We start from the raw sequence: 20,364 nt of genomic DNA, 5'->3' as shown, positions 1-20,364 counted from the left end.
TCTTCAGAGGTTGACAATATCCTACTAAACTGGTAGAAACAGTTGCAAGCCTGATTAGTGCACTGCTAAAAATATGTAGATTTGTTCATAAGCATAAATAGCCTACTTTAGATGCAGGAAAGGTTATAAAGACAACTTTAAACAACATTAATCATGGCGATATGAACAAATGTTAAAAAAAAAACAAAAAAAAACTTGTATCTAAATAACTTTAATTATCAATAGGCATGTATATGTCACTAAATTAAAATACATCAGTATTATTTCACAATTTTGATGTATAAAAATTAAAATACATCAGCATTATTTCACAATTTTGATGTATAAACACATTTATTCAAAATGTAAAAAAAAAAATATAGAAGCCATTCAAATATTAAAACACATATAGAAAAGAGTGAAACAAATAATATATAGTACCAGCAAGTTACTGAAGCAGTGAGACTAGGGCTTTACCAAGAGATGCTGAAGATGCAGGATTCTGTCCAGTTATAAGTTTTCCATCCACCTTTTTGAAAGAAAATTAGTCTTTGTTAAATTTTAATTTGAAAAAAAAATTGTCAGGAAAATATCGATCTAATTCAATTATTAAAATATTAAAGTACTGGTATAAGAACAAAACATTGTAGATACTCTTAATGGAACTAGCCATCACTCAATTTCTTTCTTTTTGCCCAGGAATCAACAGATCAATTGAATTGAAAATTTGATTAATTGATCATATATCATAGAAATTAATAGTTATTTAAAAACTATATTGAATAAAATATCAGTCAGTCAAATGTAAGATAACCTCAATTATTTTTATCTTTAAATAGGGAAGTATGATCATGTCAGAAATGCAACTGTTTTGTGGACCCATTGTTATTAGAAACATTTCCTAGAACTAAGAGGCCAGAAGAAGTGTCTGGTGCCCTTTTATATTTCAGAAAACTATCACATTTTTAAAACAGTAAGCTAAATTTAGTTCTAAAGAAAATATATCTCTGAAATTTCATTACAAAATAATACAATATTTTGATAATGAAACATTAGATTTAATTATTAAACAGGTAAACATTTAGTGGTCAGTTGGCCATAAACTCTCCTACATGGCATCTAAGCTCAGCCTCACTATTGTTTTTTTTTTTAAATTTCATTAGTTAGCAAGCAATACTAGGACTCCTTATAAAGTTTTATATTTAACTAATTATTCAATGACATTTAAAGTTTGAAAAAAATGTAATATATAATTATAGGTGTTTATTGTATCTAATATTTTGAATGTAGCCCAACTTTATGCACATTCATTATTTACAAATGGGTTTCAAAATGCAAATGTTACTATTATAAAAAGCATTTTTTTCACTTCAACTTTCTTTTATTTTTCTTCATTTAAATGACATGATAGTTGACTTAATTGGTTGGTTGGTTCAAAAAATCTGAAAATTTCTAATTTTATGGAACAAGTCTGACATGATTAAGAAATGTTATTCTTCTTACAAAATTAGGTAAATTGGCAACACGAAAAAATCTAGACTAGAACAGGGGCGTAACTAGGGATTTGGGGGCCCGGGGGGATTGACCTCTTTGGGGGCCCCTTGCATTTTGACATTCGACATGACATGGGATAATGTACGCAAAGATATATAAGCCCCAAATCAAATTGGTTCAGTATATCAGTAAACTTAACAAAAAGTAATCAAGACTCTTTTAATGAACAATACCGTTGTTTATTAGTTAAATCAGTGATGCCCAAAGTACGGCCCGCGGGCCAGATCCGGCCCGCAACGTGAGTCCATCCGGCCCGCCGAAAAGTGTAGAAAATCCCCCCATTTTCCAAAACAAAAATTGAATTGTAAAAATGTAGCTTTACTTACGTTAGGGGCTTAGAGCCCTCAATTTTTCTACTGATGTTTTCCATGACATTTAACATTTGTGCGTTTATGAATTAGGTATCTGAGTGTAGGATGTACATTTTCTACCAGGAAAAGTGAACGGTTCTTTACTTTTTTGTGGAACATGATAATAAGCCAACATATTTTGTTTTATAAAGAAAGTGTGGTTATTTAATAAACAACAAAAACATATAAACGACATTATGAAACAAATATGACGGCATTCTTGGTTTGAGCCGCGAATAAAAGATTGTTAAACTACGTCTAGAAATTGGAGGATTGATGGGAATATTTACCAAAAAGAGACAGGAAAACGACTCGGATGTAAAGCTAGCTACAATGTTGCTGATATTTTAAGTAGAGAAATGAAGCCATCTTCAGACGCGGGGAAAAAGGATACATTTCAAATATCCCATTAATTAAGGTCAATATCGTTTTTGTAGGCCTTTTTGTTCATGTGGCCCGCGACACGTCTGTCGGAAATAAAAATGGCCCGCAGGTCGAGTTGGGCTGGGCATCACTGAGTTAAATAATGCACAAGTAACAAATCTAAATTGATATCGCTTCACGTCGTGCATTCTGTGCAGCAAACACATCTATAACATCAACTACATCGATACTTTCTAGTATTTGTGACTTCACTGACATTAAAGCCATGATAAGCCTTTCTTGTGTCATTGTGCTACTGAGATAGCTTTTGATGAACTTGAGCTTTGAGATTGATCTCTCACATGACGTAATGGAAGTGGCCTGAGCTAGCAGTATTCGGAGGAGGTTGCAAAGTTTGAGCACACGTAATTACCGTATGAAGCCTGTTTCCTCAATATGTCTATTGGTGATTGTATTACTGGTTTGTTGATGAAGAGTGCTCGTGCATCAATGACATCATTGAAAAAGCGATTTGCCATTTATTTCATCATACAAACAGGAAAAGTAGCACAGTTTGTCATAAGCGGGTCTTCATCTAACAGGTGTCTTGGTTCAAGAAGAAACCCAAAGGTATCCATTTTCTTTCCAGCCTTTGAAATCTGCCCTTCATCTCCTTCATATGAAATCTGTCCAGCACTTCTGTCGCAACATGTTTGAATTGCAGTTCTATTGACAGTCCTACATTAGAACTCAACTTCCCACCAAGTCTTTTCTTTCTTCTGGTTGTTTTATTACAGGGAATCCATAGTATTCACTACCTTCTTTTGCTTTTTCGATGGATTAAGTTTTTGTCAGTTTCTCATCATTTTGCAGAAAGCATGAAAGGGTACTAATTTCTTTAGCAGCTTCCCGTATATGCAGTCCAGACTTTTGTAGTTTCTTCTGAACTATATTAATTGGGCACAAGAACTTTGAACAGAATTCAAGATAGGCAAAAAATGCTTAATTTTCCACTGCATGAAGAAGATTCTGTGCTAATATTATATGATATTACGTCATTGTTGGTTGTTTATGTTTTGTGCGCAAGCAAAAGGATTCAGAGCATACAAAAGTGGGAAAGATCCATATCTCGTTATGCTCGAGTATAGAAATACTCCGATATTTGGACTGCCGTATTCACCATCACAACTGCTGACGAGTAGAAGACTCAGGGAATCATTCCAACTGATCCCAAACTATTGAAACCATCGGTAGCTTAAAATGCAGAGACATTACTCAACGAACGACAGATGAAAAGCAAAGTGAAATACAATGCAAAAGCAAGACTACCTAAAGATTATTCTGTCGGAGAGTTCGTCTTAGACAAACATGGCAGAAAGCAGTTGTCATAAAAAACATTCAGCACCCAGATCTTACATCATAAAGACAAACGGAAAAACATACAGAAGAAATCAACGCTTTTTGAAATAAGAGTTTCGATGAAGACATCTCTGGGTACTATGATATCGATGGAGACAATGAACTGCAAACTGTTGGAACAAACGAAACAGGCAGTTATACACCAACGTCTAGAGAACTTGTTGTGCCAGTCAAGACAACCAGAGTTGACGAATTGTTAAAGTTCCTAGTAGACAGGGCCGGCCTTAGGCCACTGCAGCCTATGCGGTCGCAGTGGGCCCCGCGCTTTCATAGGACCTGCGCTAATTCTAAGTGTACATTATTAAATTAAACCATTATAACGTATATAAAATAACAGGGTTTTCGCGACCTCCAGATTTTCTAGGGCCTCCAGGAAATCTCATGATAAAGTCCTGAACTTTTTTTGAATTTATTCAAATCTCCTGAAGAATAGACGAAATTGACATTTTGGGGTGCCTATAAATAAAAAGTGTCATTGCGAGCTTTCATTCATAAAAATTTATTGCAAAGACGAAAGTAGGCCTATTTTCTAATTCAAAAAAAATAATATTGACATTATGCTCATCCCTACCCAGGCTAGGCCCCGCGCGATCCGTTTCGCATAGGGCCCCGCAAATGCTAGGACCGGCCCTGCTAGTAGATATCAGTCTTAAGAACTTTAAAAGGAAGGGTGTGATAATATTTTCAAAAGGAAGGATGTGTTAATATTATATGATATTAGGTCATTGTTTGTTGTTTATGTTTTGTGCGAAAGCAAAAGGATTAGATGGAAATAAAAATAGAGTTTCCATTGGATTGAGGAAAGATGAATAGAGGGATAATAACTCGCGTGTGAAGTTTAATTCTGAAATTATAGACGCCAAACCCGAATAATGGACATTCTAGCATAATTAAGAATATACTCGATTCTGTAAATTTTGCTTCAAGGTTAATTAGTGTAGCCATAAAATACTCGCCATTTAGATCTATTATTAGTAAAGGCAAGGGCGGACTGGGTGTTAAAATTGGCCCAGGCATTTCTATACCATCCGGCCCTTAAATTGTATATTAAATGAAGGACATCCATTTCTAGGTTACCTGTTCTTAAGGTCATTCTGTTAAGTTTGATAATGTATCGATAACTGATCGCATGCCTACAATGAAGATCAACGCAGATCTTTTTAAAAAAATATAGTAGGCCTTATGTTGCTTTTTAATCGCTAAAAGTGTGGGCCCTAATAGGATGAAGGCTACTAGTAGCACTGTCTACGGATGTACCGATCTAGACTATTACATTATTTCGTAAAATGTGTTAGATTAAATTAGCATATACTGTTGAGTCTGTCAAAGATTTAAAAAAAAAAAACACGACGCGCAGAGGGCCTCTTTTACAAGAAAATTTTTTTATTATTAAAAGTTTAATACGTGTTATAATGGCATTCATGAGGCCCTTTTGGTGGCCTACCGGCCCACCGGGTATTAGCCCGATTGCCCATATGGCCAGTCCGCCCCTTAGTAAAGGTAACAAGATACCTAGAATTCGCTGTATATCATGCAGTTTTATTCGTAGCAACAAAGTTTAAAATGTAAAATAACTTTAAAAAAAATATTTAATCTCTTTGGGAAAAAATATTTTTAAAATGTCAACAAAGTCAACGTACTGATAGACCTAGATCTAGGTTTAGTCTTTGTGATAAATTTAATCCATAAATGTTGAAAAAAAAAAAGACACCCGTTGATACTATTTGTCAATCAAATATATTAATTTATGTATTTACAAATAAATATCAAACACCCATTTGGGGGCCCCCGGGGGGATCTTAAAATTCTCCCCCTCCCCCCCCCCTTAGTTACGCCACTGGACTAGAACTCTATGAATTTACACGTTTAACCTTAAATTACTTAAAATTACTAGACCTAGGCCAATGTTATGATCATGAATAGTAGCTACTAGGCCTTTTGTTACCGGGTATTGTCATTACAAATGGCTACTAATGGTGTAGTCCTACTATGCTGTTCGTATAAGATTCATTTCTTAAATATGATACTATTGTTTACATAATAAATAAATCTGCACCCCTAAGCTGTCAGAAGATAAGTTATTGCCTTAATAATTAAAATTTTGTTCAAATTATTAATACTTTTATATTATAAATATATCTAGATTTAGGCTCTATTTATTCATATTTAGACTGTCAGGTGTAGGCCCTATAATGAGGATATGTCAAAACTGCGCGCTATAAAAGTAGTTTGTTATTTCTGAAACTTATAACTAAAATGAAATTCGTATCAAAATTCTTTTTTAAAACAACATTTGAATCAGTATTCTATTCCATGAGTTAGTTAATAAATGGAAAATATATTTTACAATGAACCATTGACACTTTTACCATTGTGATCTTAGATGCAATTTTTTTTTTACCAATGCGCGAATCTTTGAATGAAGCTTGAGTTATTAATGAAGAAGTCCATGACATTTTAAAAAAAGTTACCTCCCCTAAATTTTTCATTGAAAAATGGTGTAACGTTTTGAAAAATCTGCTTGCATATATAATTTTAAAAATCAGATGGTTCACTTTTGGAAAAGAAGAAAAGTAGCCTTTGCATCAGAACTTTGAATGATCTAGAATATCATGATGTCCGATTTTCATTTTCTCTTCTAGTTTCTGAGATATAAACGGGACGGACAGACAGGTCACACAAAACTATAAAAGCGTCTTTTCCCCTTTTGGGGGCGCTAAAAAACACACACACACAAACTTGAAAGCTATTAACTACTGATCTTAAACTAGCATAAGATTGATAGGCTTACTTTTCAACACTTCCTCATAACTAAATTTCAATTAAATTAAATTACTCTTGGAAATATTCAAAACAACACATGCCCACTATGCGCTAGCCGCTAGTCAATTAATAATTTAAAAAGTGAAGTTAGAACTAAAAGATTTAGGCAAATAATATATATCTTAAATGTTGTATTCATGAACAGTAACATTATTTTGTGTTTAAAAATACCAATAACTTTAACACAGTAGATGTAGGCCTATATTTTTGTCGTGAAACCAGCAAAAGACCATACCACAACATTCTCCTTCCAGTTGTCTGCCTTACTGAAAGTTGCTCCCAATTCGACCAATCTAGTTTCCAGCATAAAAGGCATGTACTTAGACAGGTCCACAGCATCCTCTTCACTGTTTGTAAAGCAAGTAACCTTTTTCCCTTTGACGATGGATGTGCCATTTGCCAGGGTAACAGGAACTAGTCCTATGATAAAGTTTAAGATCAGGAAAATTGTTTAGCTTGAAAAGTGGCGTAGCTAAGAATTAGATCTCTTTTGGGGGGTCTGAGGGGCTTGTACTCTTTGAGGGCCCCTGCATTTTGTGTAATATTTAATGTAAAAAAATACTCATATGGGCCCCCCCTCATGTGGGGGTCCAGAGGATTTTCAAATTCTCCCTCCCACCACCCTAGCTACGCTTCTGAGCTTGAATAACTCAAGGGAAAATAAAATAAAAGAAAAGAATAAGCCCTCTGGGTCTTGATAAAGTAATTAAAACCATTAACAACACAATACTAATTCAACAAAAGACAATTTCATTATAACAATGTTGTTGTTTTTTCACACCATGTTCAAAGTGTTCTTTGAAAGGATAATACAGGATAGAATAATGGAAAACTATAAAGAAATGTACACTGCTAAAAGGACAAATTTGATCTTAAATCTTAAAGCACTTGTAGCAGAATTATAAAGAAACACATAGGTTGCATGTAGTTGGAAAGAAATTTTAAAGTCGTAGAAATGAGATGATGTAGAAATTCATTATTATGCCTATCACTTTTATATCTAGAGATCAGGTTTGTGACACATCTACAATTTGGTCCCATCACAACCATTGTCTGTGTTGTGAAGAAAAAAATATATAAGTCTATGCCAGCTATGGCGTTATCATTAAATACATTGGATAAGATGCTAAATATAACAGAAAACAAGAAAAAGATACATGGAATTAGTAGAACAATCATCAAAATTTGAAGACTTAAGAGGAATTGAAGAAGCTTACAGTCTGGACTTATGAAAGCCATGTCATACAAGAACTAGATCTAGACTCTACTACAAACCTGCTGAGCCATGTCAAGCAGGAACTAGATCTAGACCAGTGTTTCCCAAAGTGGTCTATATAGACCCCCAGGGGTCTATGAAGACCTCCAGGGGGTCCATGAAAGTGAAAAAGTAAATTGGGGGTCTATGAGATGTCCATGGGGGTCTACGGTAGTGGATTTCATTTAAGCAGGTCATGACTTTAATGTTCACACCCCGTTAATGTGACTATTTCAAGCACGTTTAAATGATTTGTACTTTAGTTATAAATATTAGTTCTGCTATTGAAATGTAAAATATTTGTATTTTATTTCAATACTTATCTAAATATTTACTTTTGTCTACATGTAACTAATGTTTAACAAAAAGACTAAACTAATGTTTAGCCAAGGCTAATGAGTTCCTCCCGCCAAAGCTTACTGATTTAGACGCAAATAACTCGCCTTTGACCCTTCTCATGTTAGTGAAAACAGCTCCGCGGGCCCAATATTTGAGCCAGACGTGAAAGATCAAGAAATACACGAGAAACTTTTCTTTTCGAAAACTTTTAAAATGATATTTAGGGCAAATTAATTAATTAATTAATATTTAATGTTTAACTACTTCATAGAACATAAAATTTCTATATGAAACATAATATCCGTAATAACGGATGATGAACTTGCAAAAAAAAAAAAAACAGCAACATTTCTAGTGTGCTTGGTGATTCCAGCAATACATATTTATTTTATTTGGTTTGAATTTAAATTTTATCAGTAAAAAAAGATAGATCTCTCTAGCTTTTGCTGTAGCTTTAAATTATTTTTTCACTCTTCAGCTCAATACAGTTAGAAATTAGTTTAAAACATGAGTTTATGAATCTGCAAAAATGCAATACAAGTTAAGCAGGGGGTCTACCAAAAACTAAAAAACAAGGCAAGGGGTCTACTAGACAAAAAAGTTTGGGAACCACTGATCTAGACTCTACAAACCTGCTGGACTATAATATGACATACAAAAACTAGATCTAGACTCTACAAACCTGCTGGACCATAATATGACATACAAAAACTAGATCTAGACTCTACAAAACTGCTGGGCCATCATGCCATGACATACAAAAACTAGATCTAGACTCTACAAAACTGCTGGGCCATGACATACAAAAACTAGATCTAGACTCTATAAAACTGCTGGGCCATGACATACAAAAACTAGATCTAGACTCTACAAACCTGCTGGGCCATGACATACAGCAGCAACAATTCCTCCATTGTCATAAATTTGTGCACTGATTTTGCCAATAGCTTGATCAGTTGCCAGATCAAACATGGGCCCATGACCACCAGGGTAGAGCACAGCTGCATAGTCACTGTAGAAACAAATCATTTTTTGTCATCGTCACAAGATAGTCAATTACTAGGGGTATATATAGGGCCCAATTTGTATCTTATTAGGCTGTATTTTTGTATTTATGACTCAGTGTTTTATGTAACATTGCTACTTTTACTTTTTTTAGTCTTCTGTCCTGAAGTGTCTCCAAATTTAATGATTTTACCAATGATGTTACTCTAGTCAAATTGAATACTCGTTTGTTATTAATCTCACGGCTCTATTTGCACCTGTTCTAGTTTCTCTATGTTTTCTCGATGGACGCATATATATAATAGTCTTATTCTAATATTGGTCTAACCAAGGTCAAATGGCATTTTTGTTTATGTTATAGACCTTCCGTTGTTGTTTTTTTAAATTATGCAATACCATATTACGCAATTCCAATGAGGCTACTTTTTAATTGAAATTTCAATAAATGACAGTTCTAAAGATGAAGAATCTAGTCCCTACACTCCCTTATTCTATATTAAGCCATACTAGTAGGCTATAGTTCCATGATTAAGCTTAAGCCCCTATGAATCTGTTTTTCGATTTTTTCTATCGGGGTTTGTGCGATCAAATCTTTTTTTTTTTTATACATAGAATCTAGATGATCATCACCATAGGCAGATAGAACAGAAATGATTCAACTAGAACTATGACATGCACTTAATGTAAACATTAATGTTAAACCTACGCTAGTTGAAAAAAAAAGTTCAATAGAAAGAGAACACATTTCTAATTTACGATTACCTGGCCTTGACCTGCGATGGGGTTTTCGTATTATTCACCAGAGACTGTGCTTTGGGGTCTTTCAGAAACCATTGACAAGCACTATCATCCTTAAATGCGTCAATGCTGGACTGGTCCTGCTCAATGGAAAAAAAAATCCGCATTGCATCAATTTAGATCTAGGCAGACTGGGAGGCTATATCTTGTGACAACAATGATGACATCCCCTTGAGCTTCTAAACATTTTGTGTTGGCATCGTAGCTCAAAAGACTTTTCTGCAATGAACAGTACCAGGGAAAAGAAGGAGAGGCAGAGAAGAAAGAGATGGGAGGACAACATTAAGGAATGGACGGGACTGTCTGTGGAAGAGACTCTCAACTGGCAAAAGTTAAAATACAGAGAGACCGTCAACAGATCATGTACGGTGCCCCAACGGTCCAAAAGACTAAGGGAGATGAGAAGGTGTGAAGGTGAACGTTTGTTACTCGGCGCACCAACCAGTGAGCATCTTCGTATGAATGGTCCTAGAAATCTAACATAAGATATCTAACATAAGAAATCTAACATAAGATTTCTAGTTGTTCAAATATTAAATCAGTCATCAAAATTTAGGAAAGACAGAGATACCCTGCCGTGTGATGAATTTGAAACAACAAAAGAAGTTCACAATAGTCTCTTAGCCATCCCAAACCAACATGGACAACTTACAATTTTTATGTATTTCAACAGTAATTATTTTAAAGCAAACATTGAACTCATGGATATTAACAGACAATGAAATTGAACGTCGCCCGCGAAAAAGATGAGTTCAATTTGGGCATAGTTATTTAGACAGACAATATTCATTTTTGTTTTCAAAGTCAAGATGCAGAAACTAAAAACTTTGATCATTTGTCAATGCATAGTAGACCGAATACGTCATTACGTTTTATGACATAATGTTATTGTCATTTTGATCTCGCTGACTTTACTTTTTATGATTACCTCAAAACATCAATGTATCAACTTCACCTATCACTTAGGTTGTTGGACCATTGTGGGGCACCACACAGGCACGTCCATTATTTTATGTTGTCTTCCCATCACTTTCTTTATCTGCCTCTTCTTTTTCCTGGTACTGTTTCCTGAAAGAAGGTCTTTACGAGTCATAAAGTCCTTGTGATATTGCCATAGAGTTTTAATTTGCATTTTTTACCGTAGTTAGCAGGTCATCGTGTTGTCTCATCGCTGTATTAACTGTATTAATCCTGTCCTTTATCTATTCGTTTGTGATGATATCTTTAAATGTGATACCAACTTGTATAATTGGACAAAAAAGAAATAATTTTAGGGCCTTGATCTAAATACCATGTCACTCTGAATTAGGCTAGATTTAAATCTGCATGTTGTAATGTAAAGCGTTAAAAAATAAACCAATACGAACATCTCGTCTCGTTAATAAATTACATGAAGTAGAAAATAATACAACTGATTACAAATAATACTCTTTAAAAAAAAACACTTCTCACGAAATGGTCAATCAACAAGTAAATGTACTCACAAGAGGCGCCTTTCCACCTTTAGGGCTAATGGCGTCGATGTCTGTGAAGCCTGCATCTACCAACACTTTGTAAGGGTGAGCCAATTCTGGAAGGTACCAGCCTGTGGGTTTCCCAGTGGCGGGAATCTTGTCGGCGCTTGTTAAAATGATTAACACTTTCTTGACCATTTTTAAAATATCCTGGTGACAAAATGTAAGATCTATAGATAGACCATTAGACCGGACCTGTTCTGAATGAACAACAATTGCAATTTAGCCCAGGCGTCACCAATAGTGAAGCGGGAGAAAAAGAATTAAAAAATAAATATCGTAAACTTATAACGAAATATTAAAACTTTTTTTGTTGCATTAATGACTCACTAATTTGTACATCTCAGCGATGCAGTGTATAAGAACGATGAGTTTTTAGTAATTAAAATGAGAAATATTGTCAATGCATGTTAACTTTCATACTTTTTCCTGTGTGTAACGTTTTAGTTAACTCTAAACGCTCTTTAAAAAAAGTTTACAACAATTGTTTTGTATTGCATATTTCAACACATTACAGAGCAGGTGAAACAGAAGATGAAGTGGTTGGACTAAGCTATGGGAACGTTAGATAAGAGCTTACAATGAGGAAAAAAAATCAATTTCTAATTTTGTAAATAACTTTTCTTAACAAAGCAATGTTCGTCGATGTGTACAATAGTTTACAATTTAAACCATTACAATATCTTCCACTTTGTGAGGACACAACATACACAATTGTAATATTTAGGACAAATTTGACCTTTTGTAAACATCTGAAACCATTTCTAGGTGGTTACACATAGACCTAGGCCTACACCTGATTACGAGTCCGTCTGAGACTGGAACTTTGGTCTAAAACTGGCACATAGGCCTATTCATATTTGTATTTAAATGTCATTTTAACCTAGCATGAAAGCTGGGACATGAGTAAAGGTAAGCGAATGCAATTCAAATAAGTTTTCAGCTCGAGTAAGCTTTTATTTGCATCACTACAGGCTCAGATGAGAATCTCTATAACTTTATGTAATCATTGTATTTTTTGTAACTTCCAGTCCATTTGTGAGCTAGCAATGTTTCAGTAGGCAAGTAGGGCTGAGGGAGGGAGGCCGCCGATGTCTTATTATATCAATCTGATTTCTGATTATTATATCAATCTGATTTCTGGTTATTATATCAATCTGATTTCTGATTATTATATCAATCTGATTTCTGATTATTATATCAGTCTTATTTCTGGTTATTATATCAATCTGATTTCTGATTATTATATCAGTCTTATTTCTGGTTATTATATCAATCTGATTTCTGATTATTATATCAATCTTATTTCTGGTTATTATATCAATCTGATTTTAAAAGGGTAACATGATGTGATTTCCGCTAAAAGGGTAAAATGATGTGATTTCCGCTAAAAGGGTAAAATGATGTGATTTCCGCTAAAAGGGTAACATGATGTGATTTCCGCTAAAAGGGTAACATGATGTGATTTCCACTAAAAGGGTAAAATGATGTGATTTCCACTAAAAGGGTAACATGATGTGATTTCCACTAAAAGGGTAACATGATGTGATTTCCACTAAAAGGGTAACATGTTGTGGGTCTCGCTAAAAGGGTAACATGATGTGGGTCTCGCTAAAAGGGTAACATGATGTGGGTCTCGCTAAAAGGGTAACATGTTGTGGGTCTCGCTAAAAGGGTAACATGATGTGGGTTCACTAAGTTTTGGCTAACGTTAAAATAAAATTCTCACCACTCGTTTAAAAAAAAGGTATTTGGATCATTCACTGCCACTCTAAGTCAAAAGATAAAACGCACAGCGTGTAACTTATCAGTACACATGGACGTATAAATACACATACAAATTCAGTGGGGTCCTATATTGTGCTGCCACTCATGAAACTCATCATTTGAAAGTTTTTGTGTAATATAATTTGACATTACCCACGATTTGGAATCACTTGACAAGCAGATGGGCAAGACGTGGGGACAGTTGAAGAGACTCGCCCAGAACTAAGACGACTGGAGGAAGGGTTGGTGGCGTATAACCAAGACGGGACCACAGGCAGAGATGAGATGAGATGTAATATTGTGAGAGAAATATATCCCTGGTTATTTATTGCCCAAACACTTAACCACTGGTCATTTAGTCCCTAGGCATGCAATTTCCAGAACTTAATGTTTTATAAAACATTGCCAAATGCTGCTGTCAAAGCATTGACTTTAATCTTCCCACTCATTTCATCTAATCATCCAAAAAAATATTTGCTGCTTCTTGAAATTTTTGACCTATTCTTTACACTGTGAGGCCATTCCCTCTCCACAATCTTAAATTCAACACGTGAATCAAAACTATTAAATTACTCTGATTATCTAAAATTAAAATTATTTTTGCTAATTTTCTAATTTTTATAACTAAAAAATCTTGGGTCAAAAGATCAGGGGATTAAAGGTTGGAATTTAATTGTCTGGGCTTATGTGTCTGTGGATTAAGTGATTAGGTGATTAAATGACCCAACACTTGGTATACATATTTGTTGAATCTGTTAATATATGGTTGCACTACGCTTTGTGTTACACTCACCCCTCCATTTTGTTTTACAAGTGGATCTTGTAGCTTCTAAAATGATTGCAAACTAAGTTCACAATGTATTCGAAAAAAAAAATCGATAAAGGCCAAATTTAACAGAAACTGTGTATTTTATACACCGTGTTTATTTGAATCAATGACACACCAGGTAAGCCCAGGCTATAGATCTATTACATAAACCAAGCGGTAAAGTCTGACTCTAGAACTGTGTAGTTCCTATCGAGACACATTCATTTACATAAAGTATGTCGTAAGGCAGATATAAATAGCGGTGGTATCGTAAGTGCAGATGCACCAAGAAAGTATACCTAGATCTAAATGATATAAGCGTGTATGTATTTCTTAAACATACACGTAGGAGCTAAATGTATTCCAGGTACAAACATCAGTTAACAGAAGCATGCATTATTGTTTTTTTTTTTCAGACTGAATCCTACACAAATGACCAATGTTTACATACAGACATTCACGATGTTCAATGTAAACAAGAGGAAAATAATTATACATTCGATAATTTAACCAAAGTAAATGTTACATGCAAAATAAAGCGGACAAAAAATAACAAAAACTTACCAGCACTTCAGTTATAATAAAGCTTCAGAGGCCACCTTGTCAGTCATGCGAGGAACACAGCATTAAGCCCTACCTGACCGAGGTGTAAGCCTATTTAATATTAGATTTACCTTTTGGCTGGCTAACGATGACTCGACAGGTTTTTAAACACATGAGCAACTCTGAACTTTACCCGTGGGTTTTAGTTTTAAAAAACCCCTACATTTTTTAGGATAAAAGAATCTCTCGTTTATGTATGTTTGAATTTTTTTTTTTAACTGACACTACTAAAAAGGCTCAGATCTAGTTCACTGTTGTTGTTTTTTTTTAGCAATTCATGGTCCCCTACAGTCCAAACCTATGGACCACCAAGTGGAAACGTAACATAAATACATAGTATAAAAATTACTAATAAAAAAGGTCAAAGAAGTATTAATTGAAATCATATAATTTTGCTTAAAAAATTAATGACGTGGAAAAACGATGAGATTTTGAGTGTAGCTATTGAGGCTATTTATATACGGCTCAATGTTTGTGAGTACTAATTTCTAGTCATTTTTTTGTGATGAGTTTTATAACGGCACGTGATTTCACATTCTACATAATATATATAGCTCCTCCTTCGTGATCGAAGATGAGCATATTTCTCATTTCCCATGGACTCGAAGCTGACTGTAAAGTCCGATCCTCGCTTTAAAAAGCCGGCCGCATACGTGACATGGGTGGGTTTGGTCAGTTGCAGATTGGCCTGCTTCTTCTCTCAGCTTTTTGTTGGTTCGGCGCTCTTTCACCCTGGCCACTCTTCTTGCTTCAAATCTTGAGACTCCGAGACGGGAAAGCGATGAACAACTTGTGTACAATCCCCCCTAACACAGAATTGGGATCTGTAACTAGACTTAGTGGTCTCCTTGTTCAAACATTTGTAGTGATACAGTAGGTCTATATAGGAGGAGTGACAAAATGGCTTAATGCCTGGAAAATTCTTCATGTGAAAACTTGAAAACATGAATTTTCTAAAGAGTTTTACGAGAACAATTGAAGCTTTATGTTTAGCTTATGTAAGATTTGTATGAGAAGAAAAACTTTGTTTGGAATTACAAGTTGATAAATGTTTAGAAAGCGACACGAAAGGTGAAAAGTTATTTGCTGAGCTAAAACGATTGTTTGATGTAAAAGCTTTACACGTGGCTAATATAATTTCTATTTCAAATGACAGTGCTCCGGTTATGGTAGGAAGATCCCGAGGCTTTCTGTCATACAAGCTGTAGGCTACCTATAGTATTTTCAGTTCATCTAGTCGCAAAAAATCTTGTAGAACATTAGCATGGATCTCTAGATTTATGTCATTAGAACAGTTAATAAAATCAAACCGAATGCCTTCAATGAGATATTATTTTCTCAACTTTGTTTGGAAAATGACGAGGCATACAATTGTTTACTACTTTACTCACAAGCACGTTCGTTATCTAAAAGTGCATGGAAAATTAATTTTCTAAAGTGTATGCTCACTTGAATTATAATGTGTGCTTATTAATTCTGTGACTACAACTTGTAATATTAACAGATTCAATTTAGTAATGAAGAGAAATCTAATGTCACCTATTCACTAATTTCCTATTCCTGATTGGATGTTGAGTCTATAAACTTAGAGTTTTGAAATTCAGAAATGTTGAAATTCTTCCATTATATTAAACCTTGAGCGGACCCTGATCAGGGATCCCCAAAATCAATTTCAATTTTTCACTGACTCCTGAATGATATCGAAGAAGACTGGGAGTTCGTATAGACCACTTTGGGATCTAAAATGCAGATAGATGAGATGACCCAAGCCGATTCTTTATTTTCCGCCAGAAATAATTTCATTTGCTTTGGCCAATTTAATTTTTAGACATAAACTTATTATTAATAGGCTTAGGTCACTAAAAACTGCATATTTCATTTATATAGTTGCACATTCCTTAGGATGCAGCCGGAAATAACAATGCTTTATTGCCATTTAAATGTTTTTATATTTTAATGCGACTTATTCTGCTATAGGAGAAATGATTATTTCATGCCTAGTATATATCCAACATAAGTGGTCGGTCCCAGTCCATAAAGTTAAAAATAAGGAAACATATTTTCCCCCTTTATTTACATTAAGAACACAGATTTCCTCGGAACTTAAAATGTTTGCTGACATGGATTAAAATATCATTGTGTGGGTAGTTTTAATTTTGTTAGTCCGGGAAGAAAAAAAAAGGGGGGGGGGGAAATTAAGTAAATGAAGGTCTACATTTTGCCTCTCCATATCCCTTCATTTTAGTGCACTAATGCAGGGGTGGGCAAATTACGACCCGCGGGCACCATGCGGCCCGCGGAGTGTTTTATGCGGCTCGCTGACACCTACAGAAATAAGGTGTGCCCACAATATAAGACATATACAAATGCAAGTATTGAAAATAATTCTAAATATCTTTGTAAATTATTGAAACTGTCTCATAAAAAGTTTCTAGTAAACGAAGATTAAACTATTCTCTAAGACACAATCTCAGGCCAGTATTTATTCAATGCTACGAAGAACTGTGTTGAGTGCTGGGTATGCTTGAAACAAGATGGCAAGTAAAACAACTTATGGAGCTCGATCTTTGACTAAGAAAAACAGTTTGTTTATTTGTTGTTTTAAAGAATATGCCAACCGTAAACTGTAAACTCTAAAGTCTCGCAAAGTTTTTTTTACATAGTGCATGCTAAAACGTTGAAATAAAGAAAGAAAACTGTCCCATAAATCGATTGTAATAAAAATAAATATTTCTTTTTACCATCTTGTTTTTCTACTTAAAGAATTAAAAAGTATAAAGAAACAAGTGGTAGGCTACTTATTAATGAAAGTAACCACATAGCCGTACTGTTTTGTTTGGTTAATGATTTACACGGTTAGGATGTTTCTTCAGTTTGAAGATAATTACATCCTAGCCCTAATCTCTCATAGGACGACAGGCATGATTCAAATCATCGAGATCACCAAACGACAGTCCAGAGCGCTTACCACACGGCCAGGCAGACAAGATATTTAAAACCTTGGAAGACTGTATAATTATCCATTGTTTTTATTTCATGTTTGTGTTCATAATACTCAGATGAAGATGTATAAAGGGGACTAATTCAGCTTATACAACCACTTCAGTCAAGTACACTTTGTTTCCCTTTTTCAAGATACCAAACAAAATAAAGAAATACTTGTGCAAAATTTTAGTTTGATCCGAGATTGGGTGTGCGAGAAATAATGTGTACAAACTATTTACCAGACAGAGTGAGTTGATATAAGCTTTGTTAAAAAAAAAACAATAGCAAGACACATTCACAAATGACATGGCATTGAAGAAAAGAAAAACAACTCTAGTCAAGGGAACAAACTATATGTTTATTGACACTCAGAGAGTTAAGAAATGCACAATTAGTCAAATCTGCTGACAAAGATACAAAATAAATAAACTATTTATACATTTCTGTGAACAAACCAATACCCATGTACACCAACAATTACCCAAAGATGATGAGTATGACATGACCTTTGACCTTTACAGATATAACTAGCTTCATAAACAGAAGTGCTTTGAAAAAAAAAAGAAAAGAAATATGACATTAACGAAACAGAACGATTATATAAAGCTAGATTTATATATCAACACAGAATGTAGGGTTAATAAATACCCATAAGTCTTAAACTCAAGCTAAATAAATACAAGCCTTTAGGCTAGACTATATCAATGCTAATACCACTAGTAAGATGATAAACAATGTTTAAATGGTAAAATAATTGAATAAACTAACTACTCACTTCATTTTTGTTCCATCTACATAAGTTCACTAAAAAGCCACTGAAGTGTTAATATTTTATACAAGACTACTTTAGAATCTCTTTATCTTTGTTCAAGCCAAAGCTGTATTCAAGCGTGAACAAAACATTGTTACTTACTACGTATATTGAGGCGCAGTGCACCACATTTATCCCATATAATGCTTGCAACTATCATCTGGTGCATATTACTAATATATTGATATACTTACAAAAAAATTATAATAAATAAAAAGATTACAACAACAAAAATAAGAGTTGGCATCCCATCACAACAAAAGCAATATTTTTAATAAATAAAAACCTAGATGATAACATATAAACATAAGAAAAGTAAAAAACAGCAAACAATATTTTGTGAAATTTAATGAAATTAAAATGTATTTAATAGTGAATCCTAGTTTTTAATGATCCACACATTAAGCCCATTCTGTCACAGCCAAGGCGATGAGAAGATAAAGTGGACAGCACACACCATTAGCACACCGGAACAGGACATATATTTAAAAACACACAGCTTAGTACACAGGCTTGTTGCTTACATTTGTTCCACAAGGAGCCTAAATAAATAGGGAAGGGAGGTTATGATGTCTAAACATTTCCAAGGGAGACAATTACTGATATTACATAATTTCTTGAAAATAAAAATGAATATTTCAAAGGCAGATATTGTGTATGTCTACTAGGTGAAAGGGGTGTTGCATGTATGGTGAAGGGCAGGGTTGGTTCTACATTTAATAAAATTATGTCTAGGTCTGGTACAATTTAATAATACAGACATTATAAAAAGAAACAACATTCCACAGTGCTCTGAAGAAAAAAAGGTCTGTAAATGCTTTCAGCCATTTACAATAATGTGAATAAACACATCTCCATGCAAACAAACAACATTTTACATAATGTATAGGTCATGACTAGCAGCATAAAGCTTGAAGGCTATTCGTTGAAGTGTTGATAGTAACTCATTAGCTCAAAAAATTTCAGCAAAATCTAGTGATCATTTCCCTTCCTTTTAAAAGAATATTACAATGCAATAATTGCTCTAGAAGAGTCCAGAAAAATTTTGTAAAATTAATTGTCTTTAAAAAAAATATGTTATTATGTAAACAATGTAGAGACTCTTATATGTATTTGAACAAGATATTTACATATGGACTGCTAGTCATGGTACAAGTGTGTGCTTTGCATAATTTTATGAAAAAAAAAAATAAAAGCATAAAATCAAATATGTAATAAAAAAATGAAACTCATTTTGTAAAAAAAAAAAAATTGACCAAATTAAATTAGAAATTTATAGTAAATATAAATCTTTATATATAAATTTAAAACTACTGGTTTCTGGTTATGAGGGGGGACAAACTGCATAACTATAAAATAAGATAATAACAATAATAAACAGGAGACTTGATTGGCCCATAATTCCAATTGCAATATAAATAGTTTACAATTCTTTCTCCAAGGGATTTGAATGTGATAATATGGGGCTAGCGATTTTACATTTTCAGGCATATTGCTGTTTCAAGTCATCAGTTGCAAGATTTCTTCAAAAGATTTTTTTTTAAATATCGGTACCGGTACAGAAAAATATGTTTCTATTTTTATGATTCCATTATATTATAAATTATTACAATACTTTATAAAAACTGATTTCTTTTCAAGACAAAGTTTAAGCATTAAGAAAAAGATTTAAATAAATGAAGATCGAACAATAAAATGTTTGAGTGATCATAACATACCAAGTAGACCATTTCTTTATCAATACAATGAGAAGCCCTCCAGTAGCTTGGTGTTCACGTGGTCAGGACAAAGGGGCTGCCTGGAATCTCATCATCGCCCCACTTAATGTGAAGTATGTGTTCACCTATTTCTTGGACCTTGTAGTTCACGGTGTAAGTTGTCTGGCTGACTTTTTTAAGGGACAGCTCGGCTTCTGGAAAACCGCTTGGGGAGATCATACCAATAGACAGCACAGCATTGCCTGCATATGACAACAAACAGAGACTCTATAT

General features: G+C 34.1%; 2 protein-coding genes across 10 annotated transcripts in view; both read right to left on the bottom strand.

Moving 5' to 3' along the window:
- Window positions 1-195: 195 nt before the first annotated feature.
- LOC106057231 (uncharacterized) lies at window positions 196-14,694 on the bottom strand. 3 transcript variants are annotated; one of them, XM_013214350.2, is made up of 6 exons: window positions 14,539-14,694; window positions 11,370-11,549; window positions 9,850-9,965; window positions 8,958-9,094; window positions 6,724-6,908; window positions 196-508 (listed from the first exon to the last, which is right to left on the bottom strand). In XM_013214350.2, exons 2-6 carry the CDS (start codon window positions 11,535-11,537, stop codon window positions 428-430), a joined length of 687 nt encoding a protein of 228 aa, XP_013069804.1. In that variant the 5' UTR covers window positions 11,538-11,549; window positions 14,539-14,694; the 3' UTR covers window positions 196-427. The 3 variants fall into 3 exon arrangements, with proteins under 3 accessions (XP_013069804.1, XP_013069811.1, XP_055876744.1); XM_013214357.2 differs by having other exon boundaries at window positions 11,370-11,599; window positions 14,539-14,651; XM_056020769.1 differs by lacking the exon at window positions 14,539-14,694 and adding an exon at window positions 13,960-14,110.
- Window positions 14,695-17,899: 3,205 nt separating this feature from the next.
- The window catches only part of LOC106057208 (filamin-A-like), a 79,382-nt gene continuing 76,917 nt past the window's right edge, over window positions 17,900-20,364 (bottom strand). For all 7 annotated transcript variants that reach the window (XM_056020766.1, XM_056020767.1, XM_056020765.1 and 4 more), the window contains one exon: window positions 17,900-20,333. In XM_056020766.1, the coding sequence (XP_055876741.1) occupies window positions 20,146-20,333 (188 nt within the window). In that variant the 3' untranslated portion in view covers window positions 17,900-20,145. The remainder of the gene's footprint in view (window positions 20,334-20,364) is intronic.

This window comes from Biomphalaria glabrata, chromosome 2 (genome assembly GCF_947242115.1).
Source record: "Biomphalaria glabrata chromosome 2, xgBioGlab47.1, whole genome shotgun sequence".
Taxonomy (NCBI): domain Eukaryota; kingdom Metazoa; phylum Mollusca; class Gastropoda; family Planorbidae; genus Biomphalaria; species Biomphalaria glabrata.
This window is presented reverse-complemented; position numbering and strand designations above follow the sequence as displayed.